The sequence below is a fragment of the Agelaius tricolor genome, unplaced genomic scaffold (assembly GCF_023055355.1).
Source record: "Agelaius tricolor isolate 1412-34295 unplaced genomic scaffold, bAgeTri1.0.p SCAF_6, whole genome shotgun sequence".
NCBI classification, from domain to species: Eukaryota; Metazoa; Chordata; class Aves; order Passeriformes; family Icteridae; genus Agelaius; species Agelaius tricolor.
This window is the reverse complement of record NW_027269266.1, coordinates 12,951,503-12,968,262: the sequence shown is the minus strand read 5'-3', so window position 1 is coordinate 12,968,262 and position 16,760 is coordinate 12,951,503. Positions and strand designations below refer to the sequence as shown.

General features: G+C 41.9%; 1 protein-coding gene and 1 long non-coding RNA gene across 8 annotated transcripts in view; one reads left to right on the top strand and one right to left on the bottom strand.

The window, feature by feature from the left end:
* The window catches only part of SVIL (supervillin), a 101,873-nt gene that overhangs the window by 19,967 nt on the left and 65,146 nt on the right, over positions 1-16,760 (top strand). For all 7 annotated transcript variants that reach the window (XM_071428712.1, XM_071428713.1, XM_071428714.1 and 4 more), the window contains exon 2: positions 16,599-16,665. In XM_071428712.1, the coding sequence (XP_071284813.1) occupies positions 16,599-16,665 (67 nt within the window). The remainder of the gene's footprint in view (positions 1-16,598; positions 16,666-16,760) is intronic.
* Positions 15,621-16,760, bottom strand: part of LOC139590865 (uncharacterized) — a 45,506-nt gene continuing 44,366 nt past the window's right edge. Inside the window, exon 4 of the long non-coding RNA XR_011679459.1 lies at positions 15,621-16,645. This is a non-coding gene — a long non-coding RNA (uncharacterized lncRNA). The remainder of the gene's footprint in view (positions 16,646-16,760) is intronic.

Below are 16,760 nucleotides of genomic sequence, written 5' to 3'. Positions count from 1 at the left end.
CAGAAGTAGCCAGAATGCTCTATGAAGTTGAAATATGAGTATTTATAGGACTCCATCCTGATAAATTAATAATACTTGTGCTTGGAAAGAGAGAGATTTAGCTGGCATAACACTTGATGGGATTAAAAATGGGAAGGGGAAAAAAGTAAATTAAAGCAATTTCAGTCAATAGAAATGGGTTAGCTGTAGATTCTTCCAACTCAATTGGAGCCCAAATCTGTTCTGAGATATTTTTCCAACTCCTATCTCTTTATGAGGATAACTGAAAGGAAGCAAAAGTCTCCAATTGGAGACTGCTGCAGTCTCCAATTTTAAAAACTGAAAAATTCTGTACAGAGCCCACGTTTGTTTGTTTTTCCCATTATAGAGGATATTAAAGAGGAAAAAAAAGTTAATGAACAGAAGCACTTAAGCCCTGTAGATAAGAAAATAGAAATACCATGTTAGTTTTACATTTTTGTAGCAAGGGATAAATTTGTTACAATATTTAACAATGTTTGCTGTTGGATGTTACCATTAAGGAATTTTCCACAAAGTAGTGATCCTGGAACACATTCAGTTGTTTGCTTCACTGATTCGAAAAAGAAACATAACTAACAGTATGACTTCCAGAGAGAAACAACTTTTGAAACAAAACATGAGAGCAGTCCACACTAAATGTAGATTTCTGGCATTCCTGGAGCTCATTCACCTTGGCATCCCTCAGCTTTTTCTCCTCCCTGCCCTTCTGTTTTCGGAAGTAATTTTTTGAGATTATTTACCAAGTTACCTGACTTCTGCTGTTCTTTGCATTCTGATTGCAAGACATAATGGCAGGATAGGTAAGTTGCATGTTTATTCTCACATAAAATGTTCTAATAGTCAATAGATGAAAAAAAAAATCTAAAAAAGCCCAACCAACAAAACATTTCTTCCTATAAAACCCAGTTTCTATGCAGGTGTGTTTTATGCACCCACAGACCCTTGAAATACTAGAAACTGGATGCTCACACACTGTTCTTCATAATGACTTGCAAGTAATAATGCTACTACTACTTAGCCAAAAAAAAAGCTCCCAAAAAAGGAACCAGTTGAGAACTTACATATAGCCAAATTGTTTAATAAGATACTTTCACACATATGCACACATACCCTTGAGGGCAGAAAGTGAGTATTTGACTATAAAAATGAAATTATGGTATCCCAGTGAAATCCCTATATAGTGCCCTCACTAGAGCAGTGCTCTAGTTTTGTTCAGCCTTCATTAAATAGCATTCTAGTGCTCTGGGTCTCCTTGGATAGGATTTTGTTCTTTTCCTGTATATTGTGAACTAATGCAACTCCTGGACTTAGTCCAGCCTGTGCTGACTTTACATCTAGACTTTGGATATAAACTGCTGATTATGGCTTCTCAGGAAACAAAAATAAAGAGCTCAAGAAAATGTTGCAGCTTTTCACAGTGATCTCATGCATGGCCACATGCTGTCAGGGATTTAAAGTTTCTTGTGCTGGGTTTTAATGCAGGCATACTTTCCATGGCAGTCTGAAATACTGCTGCTGTTTGACTTACAGCCACTGGCAAAGAGTATCTTTACAAGATAGTCTGAATGTCCTAAAATGTAGCCTTCACTGAGCCTTTTTTTTTTTATTGTTTACTTGACTATTTATGAACATGATTTTTTTAAGTCAAAGCAGTCTATGTGTATGCTCAACTGCACAACAAATTGTTAAATCATTTACAGAAGCTGCTGGATTACTTAACTCTTCTACTGCTGTATTTTATTCAGTTTTTCCATTAGCACTTACAAGTCAGGCCAGGTATAGAAAGGCAGTGAGGAAAACGAGCATCTTGCTTGGACTTCAACATCCTTTGTATGGAATGTAGATATAGAACTTCATATTGAATATGCCAGTAGTGCTGGTGGGCTGAAGTGAAGTTCCCAAATGGCTCCCAGAGGCTCCCTGGTGTAGGAAGGACTGTCTTCATGCCATAAGAATGCCTTTCTGTAGACTCTGTGGGCAGAACTCTGTGCTGACAATAAACTCAGTGCATGAATTTCATGTGTGTCTGTCCAGTACAAGCTCTGTCAAGGTACTGAGGCTCATGAACAGCTGCCTTTCCTTGCTTGAATCACGAACTCTGGGCCCTTTATGGTGCATGTGAGGATGATGGGGCATTTAACAATGGAGCTTTCTAGGGTCCCTGTACCCAAAATTCCCCAAATGAGACATTGCAATGTCTCATTTCCCCTGAGAGCTGCAATGTCCTGGGTTTGGAGACAGTGTGGTGTGACAGAGAGAAGTCTTACTGCAGAAGAGACCCCATTTCCCTGCTGGGGTTTGCAGCCCCTGCTGAGGTCCTAGGGGCTGAGCATTCTTTAGCATACCCTGGCACAGGGCTGTGTCCCACTGTGCTAGGAGACATTGTACTCTGCTTGTCTGTGATTTTGATGATTATACACTGTTGCTCAGCAGGGATTTTGCCTCACTTTTAGACAAATACCTTGCAAGGCAAGGTATTTTTTCTTTGTCTCACAAGGCTCTAGTCCAGCACCCTTTCTGTAACTGGTTGTTGGTGTATTACTGTAACAACCAATGGCCATTAAGACATCAAGGGAGTCCTTTCTTTCCAGCTCTTAATTTGTTCAAGCTGCCTGTCTTTTCTCTTTTTTAAGGGATGTCTCTTTCCATTACACATGCTTAGTGCCTCTCTTGAAACAGTGCAGCATTCCTTTGATGCTATTCATGGGACAAACAAGTTGACTGATGAAGGGAATCTACCTGCAAGAAAAAAATGTCCAAGAGTATCAGCATGTTTACACTGTGACCTTTTGGTTACTGGCTGCTCCACAGTGTGCTGCTGAAGTTAAGCTTTGTGCAGTGCAGTTGGTTCAGCTCTCACTAAAACAGCTCCTTAGCTTCCTGTGATCAGTTCTCTCCTAATAAAGTGTGCTAGGTTGGACAGACCTTTACTGAAATCTCCTGGAGAAGGAAAACAAAACCCTTCTCAAAAAGATGGCTGGGTTTATGCAGAAGATGAAATGAAGTGGGTTAAGAGGGCCACTGAGGAGACTGGGTCTCTAATGGGAGAATCTGCAGTGAGAGCAGAAGAGCCAGGGGAGAAGTGGAAGTACATTTGGAAACACTGAAGAATGAAATGCAGGGGAATTACCCATAGAATGGGTTACAGGAAGAAGGTGGAAGTATACAGAAGGCAGGAGAAATAAAATAAGAAGTGAGGGATTGACAAAGATGAGAGCTGGGAGACTAAAAGGAGTAGAGCTGGGAATGGTGGCTCTAGTCTTGGGAAGAGGAAATTTGGAGCAAATGCAGCTGAGCTCCTCCACGTGTCAGTAAAAGCTGGGGTGGGACTGAGCATTCTCTTCAGCCATCACACAGGCATCAATATTGCACCAGCCCTGGGGGCTGTTCCCTGTCTCCTCATGAGAACCTGGACTGTAACAAACCTCTTGGCTCCCCAAGGAACTGCCCTTGTTCTTTCATTTGTAGGCTGTTCTCTCTGCTCACTTGTCATTTCAACAAAGTCGTCATGTTTTACTTTGGAGCTTGAAGTGACCATCTGTAGAGCAGGGGAAGAACACTGCCCCATTACCTCACTGAAACCCCATCTGTCTTCTCAGTGAAGTGTGCCTGCAGCACATAGCTGGTGATTACATGGTGGATGTGTTTCCTCTCCTGTGACCGAGGGCTGGGGTGGCAGCTGATTCTTGTAAGGTCACTGGAGGAGGTGGCCTTTTTGGGGGACTGAGTGTGGAAAGTATTCTTCAGCCTTGATTTAAGCAGAGGTCTTATGTGAGCCATTATTCTGCTCTTTCAGCATCACCTTTGCTATGCATGTACAGATTTTGCTGAAATTGCTTTTTCTAGCCTGTTCTTGAAAAGTTCAATGAGAATTTTACTCTCCAGCTCTGAACCAGTCAGGTTTAACTGGCTGCAGTAACTGTGCATTGTGCTGAGCAGTGAAAAAGCCAGGTTTCTTCATGTGGGTGACTTCCCTACCACTTCCCTACCACCTTTTGCATTTAAAATATTCAGAATACAGATTTTAAAAAATGTTAATTCTACCTTTTCCCCCATCTCTAGCACAAGGGAGGAGCTAATGCTGCATTTCCAGAATTCCTTCCTGAAGCCTGCCTTGCAAATCATATTGTCTGTGAACGAAGATGAAAAATGGGAGTGTTAAAATGGAGAAAAGTCACGTGTAACATTATCTCCAATTTAAAATTAAAACAGTGAAAGCATAAAAGCATTGGAAAGCCTTTGCTCATGCGCAGTTACACAAACTAAATTAACTGGTGACAAATAAGCAATCACCTGTGAGGGTGTCAGAGTGTTCCCTTCCAGATGTGCCTAAGTTTATTGAGATTCTCCTTTTTAACCAAGAGCAGAAGTAGTGCTCCCCTGGTACTTTGCATTTGTCCGTGTCTATTCAGAGAGACTTGAAATGAATAGGTGAACCCATTTCCTCTAGCAAAGCAGTTTCCTCTAGCTTTTCTCTCATCCCAGCCTGAAAGTCTGTGAAATGTGACTGATTTTCATAGTTCAGAGCTATCTTGACTTCTTCCTAAAACTCTTAACAGGTCTAATGCTCACACAGCAGTTCTTCTCATTCCTTGTGTGTTGTTTAGTTTCCTCCAGCATTCATTATTGATATTCATAAGAGCATATTGTGCTGCTGATCTAAGCAAATTGGACACAAAGTGAGTTGGCTTATTTTAGGACTTACCTTTGTGTAATCATGTCTGACTGGCCCCTTTTTGAATGTGTGTGCCCCATTTCTTTGTATAACTGAAGCATATTTTGGGTGAGAACAGACTGAGGCGAAAGTCAGCAATTCTGAGCCAAGATCTGTGTGTGCACCTGGGCACAGCCTCAGCCCAAAATGATAATGACTAAGCTTACAAACTATCAGTTGTTTTTTTTTTTTAAATTACTGTTTTAAGAGTGAATGGGCCATATATTTTATGTCTTTTAATTATAATAGTGTGAACCTCAGGTTCATAGGAGGAGCAGGACATAACTGTGATAGTTTGGTTACTTCAGTAGGGTGATAATCATAGCTTGGTTTTGCTCCCTGTGCTCAAGACAATTTTCTAGCTGAGTCACATGATAAATACATCATTCTGTCTGATAGTACTGCATAGGTATTTGAACCTTACAAGGTGGTTTTGATGAAGGATGGAAATGCATTGTCTGTACTGACCTGAAGGGAGAAGCCCCTGTGTGTGTCCCCTCGCAGGGGTCTCGTGGCAGTGCCGTGGTAGGAGGTGACCTGTGCTGCTCTCCTCTGCCTGCCAGCCCTAACCACAGAGCTGTCTCCTGGCTTTCCCACACTGTGCTGGGAAAGAGGGTGGGACAGTGCCCAAATGTGGCATCTTGATGTTGCCTTAGAAGTGGTGTAAAGGAGAAAAGAGACTGAATCCCAAGGGAAGCAGCAGAAGAAGAGATTTTTTTATTTGGCTGGATAGCTATTTTTGTGGAGGGTAAATTATTACTTTTGAAGCCATCTGTCTGAATTGCAGTGAGTCTCACCATAACTGATCAAGAGTAATACATAATTAAATAGCAGTGCTCAAATGAGTATCTCTGCCTTGCTTTCATCTAGTTCCCTTGGTTCTGGTGTTTGACAAGTACCTGTCTGCTGCCTTGGAGCTGTGAAGGTGGCTCTTCATACCTACACCGCTGCCCTACTTTCGAGCAATTCATGCAGTGAGAAACCTGATTATTTTTTCAGTCTAGTGGTCCTGCAGCGTGCTGTGGTGGAAACTGTGCCTGCACTCCCTGCGGTTCGATGCTGTGTGGTGAATCCACAGCGTGCCCCCCTCAGCTGCAGCGGCAGTGCCGATGTGCCCCGGCTGCCGCGGCCCTGCCAGCGCGGGGATGGAGCAGAGGAGGCCTGCGAGGCTCCAGCTGCCGCTGGCTCGCAAGGTAAACACTGGGTGACCTCTAAGGCAGCCAGTCAACTCACGCCTGGCCTTATTAGGCAAGCTGCAGAGCCCGTCTGGGGACGGAGCAGGCTGGGTGAGCCGCGCAGCCCAGAACGGATCCGGCGCAGACCCCGGGAGATGCGGCCCAGAAGCGCGGCGCTGGCAGCGAGTGCTGTGCCTGAGCCTGCCACTGCCGCTGCTCCCTGCCTGCAAGCGGCAACAGCAGTGCCAGAGGCGGCTTTCAAAAGTGAAATCCTTTTGTGCAAATGGTAGTGGCTGTAGTTCTGTTCCTAGCACGTTTTTATAACCTTAGTAAGGCAGTTCATGCTGCCATTCCATATACTGAAACACCTTGTCGGCCTTTGCTGGGAAGGGTGTCTTCATTCCTGGCACTGCCTGCTTTCAGAGGAGTACTGGACTAAGAGGAACTATTTATTTATTTTTTTAATGACTTTGGGACTTGTTTCTCCTCTCTTATTATGCAGTTTTATGCCCTTTATTGGAAAACTGATTTTTACTGGCTAAAACAATTATCTTGCTCCCAGAAGAAAGGGTATATTGGCACCCACTGTCTGTGTACAGACCAGGACTAAGCTAGGCTGCTTCATACCCACCTCATAAAATCTGACTTTCACATGGAAGAAGCCTTTAAAAAAGTATTTACATTTTTCCTTTAGTGCAATCTCCATAGATTTAGACAAGCAGATGCTGTGCAAACTTTCCCAGGCAGCTCTCGGAAGGCCCTTCAGATCTGACTTGTGATTAACTTCTTGGTACCCCCCCTGAGCACCAGGAATGTTGGTGATTTTTGCAGGGGCCTTGGGAGTGAATGAGGGCAAAAAAGAGAAAAACGCCATAGCTGCCATGAATTGGAACCTGCTCTCTAGAGAACAGACTCCAGAACTGCAGCATCACTGGGTTAGCTATTTTTCCTCTTTAATTTTTGCTTAGCCATGCCGGTTGCAAATTAAGCCTGGTACATGTGCTTTTTTCATAGTGCAGTGACAGTACTGGCAGTTGAGCTGTCCTACCTTGACCATCAGCTCTTGAATAAAGCATACATTTTTCTTTATTTCTATTAATAAATATTTAATTTTCTGAGAAAGTATTGCAACATGCCATAAACAGGATGGGAGCTGGGGTCATGTATTTCTTGTCTGCAAGGATAGGATGCTGTCTGCCTGAGGCTTGAAAAATTATATTTCAGGGTAAGTATGCAGGGATAGGATGTGGCCTGTGAAATGTCACATCACAGTGGTAAACATAATTGGTGTTTTCCTTAGATGACTATCACAAAGAGCCAAAGAACTTTGTTATAACTTAGGGTATGCATGCCTCTCTCTGCTCCCTTATAGGGCTTTTACACACGTGCAGAGGTGTTCAAGTGCAGCCAGGAGAAAACTCAGTAGTGTGGCAGGGCTTTTTGTGGCACCTAACTGCATGGGGCCACTTGCTTCTCCAGGCAAGGAGACAACCTCTTACTGGTTGCAGACACTGGAAGTGTCAGAAGATGGGGAAACCTGTCCTAGAAACCTTGGCTGCTTGTTTTTGAGGGACACAAGTTTAACAATCTCCCAGCAGCAGTTTAAGCCTGGGGCCATCTCAGCAGCAAAGCTCTTGTTCACTGCAACAGCAAAGAAGAGGCTGAGGCTTCGTAATTCCACTGAAGGATGTCCACGAGCTGTGACTAACCCTGTGCCTTCAGAGTCTGAGCTGCAGCTGCTCCACAGACAGCTGTGCTGTGCAATGCTCTCCAGTGTTCTTTTGCTGGGTAAAATGCCATGTCTCCTCAAAGTCCTTGAGCTGTTAAAATTGAGATTGTCTGTATTGCTGGGAGAGGAGTTCCTGCCTTATCCTCCTTTCCAGCCATTTGTTCAGTGCAGAAATGGTTGTGTTCACACCTGACATCTTCTGCTTTGGGCCCAGAGACAGATAGGTGTGACTGAATTCAGATAATGTGCCCCACTGATATATCTGATTGCCACATGAGAAAAGGGCATCTGGCCTTTGAACTTCCTTGAAGGAGCTCCTCTAGTCTGATCCTACCCCTGAAGAGGAAAAACTTGGACAGCTTTTAATTATGCTACAGTCTTGTCATGCAGTTTTGTGAACAGTGATATGAGAGGTAGGGATGTTCCTTATTCTGAAATGTGCTCCAAAACTGAAAGATACCAAAATCTCCTTTTAGGGGTAATTAATTGCCAGTATTAATGAGTGGAGAGAAATCTGAAATAGTAACCTGCAGATGGGAATTTCTAGTGCAGGTACAAAAATACCTGTTGTTCTTCCTTTTCCCAGAGCACATTACTAAATAGCCAGTACAAAAAGACCATTCATGTTCTTTCAACACATTTTGTACTGCAAACCTCAGTCCCCTTTATAAATCTTTCTAATCAGCTTTTTTCATCTCTTTGCATATGACCTGTTTTGAAGTACACTACACAAGGAATGCAGTGCTGAAGTTAAACTGAAGACTTGTCTAAAACACAATCACTGGCCAAACAGAAATAATTTTCCCAGGATGATTATTTGGAGAGGATTATATTTGCTTTCTGCTGGAGTGATGACACCATGTCAGGAAACTTTATCCTATTTTTAAAGTTAATAAAAATGGCCTCAATTTAAGAAATGAGAAGATACTACTTCCCCACATACATGGGGTTTGCATGGAGAAGACAAACCTGACTGGCATTGCCAACCCAGAATATGTACTGTGGTTGCAAGGTGGGCTGCTGGGATATGACTTGAGCTTTTAAGTGATTGTACTACTGAAATTATCTTCTGGGAGATTTTTGACCTGTCCTTCAGCTTTGGGCTGACTTCTTGAACAACTTGGCAGAGATTTCTGGAGGCTTGGAGGAAGGGGAAATAAGAAAAGGGAGTACCTTGCCATATTCCTTTGGAAAGATATGCTTGAATACCAAAAATCAACAGGGTGGCGTGGGGTGGGCAAGAAGCCTGGAGCCTGGGAGGGGAGGCCAGGTGGACTGATGGAAAAGAGTGGTCTGATTTAGCCCAGTGTTCTGACCTTCATTCCTGCAATCATCCACAGCATCTCAGATCTTGGCACAGCTCATTTTGACTAGCTAATCCAAGGATGCTCACCTTGGCCAGAAGAGCAGTTGAATAAAATTCATGAGCTCCTTTAGATCTCTACCCTTGAAGAGTGGATGAAAACATGACCTCATCATTACATTTATACAAGATCATCGTTTATACATCTCAGTTTTCTGTGTGGCTCAGATTCCTGTTTCCCTAACTAGCATATTTGCAGAAAGTTTCATGCAGTCACTGTGGGTTTTCTTTCCTCTGCGTTGTTGATTTCTTTAAAATTTTATATTATTTTTAGCTTCTCTTCAAACAACTGTCATGGGCTTCTTTGATTTTTGCTTTTATGATAACTGCAAGTCACAACAAAGTATCTACCTCTCTTTATCACTTCTAAACACTTCTAAATATAAATTCATAAGTGATCAAAATTTGAGAGGAAAAAAGGCCTGATCTGGTGGGACCTGGTTCATAACTCCTCAGTGCTTTGGGGCTGGCAGGCCTGGAAGTTGAGAAGTGTTTTTCAAGTCGTTTAAACTCCAGCTTTGATTAGAGCTATTAGTTTTGCCAGACAAAAGGAAGATATTTTCCTTCTCTTCCTGTGGGAAGCTTCAGAACAATATTTAACTGCCAGCTGGTCTTTCATGAGCAGTCTCAGATTTGAAATGTATACATGCTTAACCTCGAGCTCTAAGCCCAGATGACTGCAAACTTAGCTTCCCGCTGGGCTGCCCCCCTTTCTGAAGGCTGGACTGTTGTTCTCTCTGTGTTTGCTTATGTTGGAAGCTGCTAATGCTGAAGAATTAATGATGGCAGAGGGGGACAAGAACATTACTACCGATTTGTAGCACAGCCTTGATAACACAGTTTGGCTGAGCACACTTGTAGGTCCTGGAGACTGGGTCATTTTTGAAGGACAAACTGCTCTTCCCCCTTTCTTCATTGAGTATTTGGAGATTAACTTCTTTTCCTCTGGGAAAGATTTGCTCTTAAACCTGATGTTTTCAAACAAGCAGCAAAATGCTAAATCCAAGACTTCTTGATACTCTTGGTTGACTCTACTGACTTACTGGTTTTGCACCCTGTTTTTCTCCACTTCCAAAGCTGGTTAAGGGCCAGCACAGAGACTCCTCTTGTGACAGGTGATCCCTTTTTGGTGGGAAAGAGGGACAGAAGTGGTCACTTACCTACAGTTCAATATTCCAAATGATCTGTGTGAAGTGCATAGCATTGTTGTAATACCCAAAGACTCCAACATCTCAAGAGTTTTAATATTGGAAGCAGTGTTGACACATACCCCTCATCTTCAATCAACACTGAATGAACTCTTGGACTGCAGATTCTGCACAGCAGCACAGTTTCAGTATCAACAGCAGTGCCAGGAAAGTTACATCATAGGTCCTGTGCATGGAGCAATGGCTGATGATCACCTTCCAACCAAACATGAAGAGATCTTGAAGCCAAACTCTAGGTACTTTTGTGAAGAGCTTGATAGAGATTCTTTTTCTCATTGAATATTTTACTTTCCCCTATAATACCTTTCTTTGGACCCATGAATTCCCTGGATTCTTGACCTGCCAGCTGTATACAGTAGGAAAAGAAGTGCTATTTGCACCAAGGCCTATCACAGATATTTCTTCCCAGGTGGTAGCCAGACCACTTGGAGAGACTAGCTTCTTACTGTGTGTTGCAGGCAGATCTGAACAGCACAAGCAAGAGCCTGTTTAAAAAATTACACAATTGTGAAAGGCATTCCAGAGTTTTCCTGTCTTTCTGCAGCTCTCTGTGCTTTCCCTTCTGCACCTCATTCACCAGGACAAAATGTTGAGGATGATGTATAGCAGAGCAATGGGGGAGCCTGACCCTGCCCTCCACAAAAACAACTGTACCCCTCCTTTTGTTGTAGGGGACATTGCCAAACAGGGGGGTGACATTTGAGCTGAGCTCACCTCCTTTGTTAGCCAGAAGAGTTGATCCCTTTTACTGATCATAAGATCTTGTGCCTTTTTCTTTGTTCTGGCACCTCCTGAAAAGCACGCCCAGCAAAAATGAAGGGGAATATTTATCACCACTGTAGCTGTCAGGCTGGGTCACTAGGGGAGCAGGAGCTAGCAGAGGTGCTGCAGCAGGAGGAACGATGGCTTGGGCTGTCTTTATTGGCAGCCTTGAGCTATTGCATCAGCTCAGCTGTCAAGTTTAACTTCTCCTTCAACCTTGCTAAAGATTGCAGACGCAATATTTATCAAACAAGTGGTGTTTACCTGAGCTTTATCAGAAATTTCCCTTACTGTGGACCAGATGAGTTACAGGTGGTTAAAAATGCTCCATGTAATAATTCCTCTATTCACAAGATCAGGTAAACAGTCTTCAGACAGGCAAGGTTGAGAAATAAGGTTATTTTTTGGGGGGCAGGGTGTGTCTTGTTGCTATACCAACGCATATCCTGGTCCAGAATTTCCCCATGAACTATTACCAGCAGCTCCTTAGTAAGTTCTGCCTCACCTTATTTTTGTGTTTTAAGCACACCTGCACTTATGCTAGGCCATAAAGCACCAGATTTTCATGTTAATTGCAAGTTTGGACTAGTGCCAACAGATTACATTTTTTGTATATATTAGACTCAAGTACATGGAGGACTTCACAGCTGGTCAGGAGTGCACAGCAGTGTTGGTTTGTATTCTGTTGGTAGTGCTGGGAGTGGTTAGAATTAAACATGAGAGGTGGCAAGGTTACAGGCAAAGAAAAGAAACATGGGATGTACCATCAAATATTTCTGAACAGAGAAGGTTACTTGATGAGTCAGAGGCTTCAAGGCCATATTCCTTGTGTTGGGTGACTGTTGTTCCAGGGAGCTCTGGACTGTTGAAAGATCAGCTAAGAAAAGGTGCTTTGGTTAGATTGACTCCAACATGATTTATGTTTTTAAAAATAAATATATTAAAACAAATATCAGGTGCATTAGACAAGATGGAATGCATGTTCTTCTATCCATTGCAGTAACTTGTTAGCATGAAGAGCAGTGTTTTGATGACCTAGATAGGCTAAATACAACTTCATGATGAGCCAACAGCCATTAATAGGTTTTTGATAGAGTGTGTTTTTCACTTGTGGCTTTGCAGTCTTTCACAGCATCATTGTTCATATCTTGTCTGTACCTTTCCCAGCATAGATCAGGGTTCTGTTGTACCAGGCATCAAAAAAACAGGTAAGAATAGTCAAGAACTTCAATAGTCAAAAACTTGTGTTTCTAGTCTGCCTTTTCATGGTCCTGACAACCCCAATCCTGTGGAGAGTTTTCTACACATAGAATCATAGAATGGTTTGGAATGGAAGGGACCTTTAAGATCATCTCATTCCAACCCCCCTGCCAGGGGCACTTTTCACCAGATCAGGTTGCTCAAAGCCCCATCCAGCATGGCCTTCAGCACTTCCAGGGATGGGGCAATTCACAGCTTCTCTGGACAACCTGTTCCAGGGGCCTCACCACCCCCACAATAAAGAATTTCTTCCTCATATCCAAACTTACCCCTCTTCAGCTTAAAGCCATTACACCTTGTCCTATCTACAGGTCCTTGTAAAGTCCCTTTCCTGCTCTCTTGTGGCCACCTTTAAGTACTGGAAGGTGTGCTAAGGTCTCTCTGGAACCTCTTCCATGCTGGACCACCCCATCTCTCTTAGCCTGATACTGATAGTAGCTAAAATCTTTTGGAAGGGAAGAAGTCTGTTGGAGAGAAGCTGATAGACTTCTCTATCTGTTTGGATGGGGTTAAGTGCATGGACCTGTTTCAATCACACATTTAATGCTTCTTTGTGTCTGTGTTAGACCATCAGGTAGTTCAGTGTGAGCGACTAAGCCAGGGTTATTGCACCATTGCAAACAAATATTTCCAGACTCTCAAAATTAGCTAAAAGGATTCCAGCTCTTCAATCCAAAATCCATCAAATCTGTTTAATAAAAAAAAAAGGTAGCTAGACAGTACTTTAGTGCAATTTTTCACCTTCTGTCTCGAATTAAAATATTTGGAGCTGTGGTGTCTGTTCTTAAATCCCTACCCCCACCAGTAATTTTGCTCATATGTTATCCATAAATCTTGACTATTTTAAATGTTCCAACTAATAGTTAGGCAAAACATTTAAGCATAATGCTGTGATTATCAGAGTCCATTTTTTGGCAGCCTGGGTGCTGTTTCTCTTAAATAAGCACTGCAGTTTATCCTGATTAGAGATATGAAGGAATTATTCCTCTTCTCGACATTTTTTCTGTTGTTGTTGGGGGTTTTTTTGTTTGGTTGGTTTCTTAATATGAGAATTCAGGGGTTCTGCATTCGTTTTGCAGGAATATAATGTGCAATTTGGCTGGATCTTTGAAGTGGTAATATTATAAATCTCCCAATCACCACTGCCCAATCTGTTTTAGCATTCATGTGCCTAATTTCTGTTCGTAATCTGATTACTGGCTTGAGCTGCTCCGGCTTGCAGCCTATTGCTATGCATTTACTGTACTCCCTGGGACGCAGAGCCTGACAGCTCCAGTCCTGTGCTATGAAAAATCTCTACACGATATTGCTAAGACAGGCCTAAGGGCTGTGCCTGCTTCAGAATTAGCTGCTATTGTAGTTTCTCTTTGCCGAATCCTTTGTTTGTGCAACCATGTTCAGAAATCCTTGGATCTCCAGCTATTTGGGAAATGTTAAATACTCTGAGGAGCAAGGTAAGACTTCCAAGCAGATAAGAGAAAATGCAGTTTGTGTGTGTTTAATCTCTCATATGTATGTCTGCATGTGTAAATGTTGTTTGACTGGCTCTCCTGCAGCTGCATTAGGTACTTTAGCAATCAGTATGCAGTTAGTCACCCAGGCTATTTTGTTATTTCCTAAAGGACACTTTTGAAAGATCCGATTAGATGGATCTTTTAATTAGCTTAGCATGCCACCGACTTAGGGCCTTTAAATATACTGAGTAATGCTGGAAGGTTATAGCTACTTTTTCTTTTTAGCTTGTTCATTTTAAATTTCCTACATATTAAATTATAGATAGTGGTTTTATCGGGTAGTTTGTGCCTAAGAGAGAGGGAACTCGACTGAACAAATGGTTAAACTTGTGAGCAAGTCTGATTTACACTTCAGTAAAGATACTCTTATTTTTGAATAAAAATATTTTAAATTGCTATAATATGATTATGAACATGTTTAGAATTCTTCAGTAAAAAGCAGAACAAAATGCTGTTGTAAATGTTTTTTTTCTGTCTATAGAGTACAGTGAGGGTGGTTTTTTTAATCTTTAAATTAACCATTGAATAAGACTCTGCTAAACTGATGTTCCTTTTGTGGGCATATTTATTGTCTTTTGATTCAGAGTTGTTTACTTTTCCTCCTGTGTTTGTATTTAAGACTTCCATATTGTGGTAAGTAAGTTTTATTGGACTTTAATCCCCCCCACATGGTGTTTAATTTGAACAGGAGGAAATACATAAAATATCAAAACTCTGTAATGGAATTTTATTGTCTGCTAAGTTTTTCTGTGTTTGGGATGTGGGGGAAGATTGGGACTCACCCCTGTGAAACACAGCAGAGTTTTAAGATGATTTTGAGGCATTAAAGATGTGGTGTGTATGAATGTTGCTGAATGTGTTTAAGGGGTGCAAGAGCCAAACTGGCTGATGTGCCCCTCCTAGCAGCCCTTCTCCCTCTCTGCTCCCAGGGAAGCAATGCAGGCTCCTTTCTTCCCTTCTCATATTCCCTCCCCAGTTTTGGCTGGGCTAGGCAGAATTTCTCTGTGGTCTGCTTGTGGTTTTCATGGTGGACAGCTGTTCCAGTGCCAATAATTCTAGGATGGTTTGCATCCTGTTAGAACAGCCATAAATTTAAGATATGCCTGGTTCTGATTAGCTAAGCTGATGCTGAGCTGGGCTTTGGAAGTTAGTGCACAGTCCTCTCAAAGTAATGTAAATCTCGCCTTTTTAGAGGATCCATATGGCTCAGAGTATTCTTTTTAATTCTGTAGTGTAAAATATAATGATTTATATACCATTCACACTGTTTTTCTTACAATATTCTGTTTTGATCTAACAAGATGTTTTTCTGTAATTTATGTGCTTTATTCTCCACTTAATGGAAAGAGAAAATGAATGTTAACAAAAACAGGAAAAGTTGCCTATTAAAGTTGAAGACTGCTATTATCATAGCTGCTTGAAATCTGCACTGACTTGTAGCAGATGCCTAGAAAATGCCTTTTTGCACATTTTTAACTTCTTTATCAAGTTGTTAAAATCATCTTTTCTTCTGTTACTTTTTAAAAGTTTTTTCAATTTTTATACCTGTAGAGATGGCAGAAGGAAATGGAAGAGGATAAGAAGTTTTGAAATGCTCAGACAAAATGTACCTTCTCTAAATTAAGACCCATATTGTCAGCTATAATAAGTTTCATTAAACCCTTTCTGCAAAAATAAGAGACATTCTACCCAGACTTAAAATACTGTGCATAAGCAAAAAAATTTGGTTTTGCAGTTAGGTCTTCCTTGAAATAGTTAAATCTCAGCTCTGAGATAGAGTAATAGGAGTGTAGCTGCAACTGAATTGTTCTAAAGTCTGGACTGTGTTCTAAAGTCTGGGTCTGGTTTTGAAAAATAAAATGATTGCTGTGTCAGTGACCAACTGTTTATTAATGTAGGGTCTTGGGTAGTAGATTTAATACAGATGGGGATGGAAGGCAATTTTTCATTGGGAGTAAGTTGTCAGTAGCTCCATGTGGTTTTGCACAGCAGTCCCAGACCAGGACCTGCTCCCTGGCTGGCAGAGCTCTGGGGTGTCTTGGTTGCATCCTCCCTGAATGGAGGGAGAGGGTGCTTGGAGCGCTGTTCCCTCTTGCCACTGGTCATCATTTAGACCCTCTGGTGATGCACTTGAGTGCAGAAATTAAAAAGTTTAATCTAGGAGAGGGTGGGGAGATTGCCCATTGCTTGTTATGGTTCACACAGTTTTGGGAACCCAGAGGCTTTGTATTACATGCCTCTTTAACATAAGACTGCAATTTTGCTCTCAGTGTAAACGTGAGTTCTTCTGTGAAATGCATGTTGTAAGGCTATTCAGAAAAAAACAAAGGGAGCTTCCAAACAGTAGACAATCTTCAGAAACATTTCTGTCATGGATGGTGTAATACTGTTGCAACAGATGCTCAGCTGGATGTCTCTTGGCTTCTTCAGTGAATATGCAGTTTTTATAGTATTGCAAGACTGCAGCCAAAAAGGCTCTTGCTGCTTGCAGCATTTCTGGTGTGCAGAGTGCTTCATAAACATGTCCATTGCCCACATTATAAGCTGGGAAACAGTGAGTTTAAATGACCACCTCAGGCTGTATTGCTACACCACAACTATTAGGAATAGAACATGGCAGCTCCATGAAGTGTTGATGCTTTTGATGTGTCTACTGTCTGAACTCATTTTTGCAAAGCTTTGGTTTTTCACCATCTTGGGCATGCCAGCTGGTGCTCCTTTGCTTGGAGAGAAGGCCTCTGCACAGTCTTTTGCAGGGGAAAAAGGTTATGCTTGGAAACCCAGTGTACCAGAAGTTCCCCATTTATTGCAGAATCTTCAAATTGATGTGATTTTTTTTTCCTATTTCACAGATTTTGCCAAAGGAAACTCAATCAGATTTAAGCCTTCACGACTACTCCTAAGGAAGAGAGCATTAAGGTAAGGTTGAGTTTTTCTAGCCCAGTGAAGATGGCTGGTTGCAGTAACTTTCATTGCTTGCATCTACATTTATCCTTTGTCAGGAAAAGTGATTA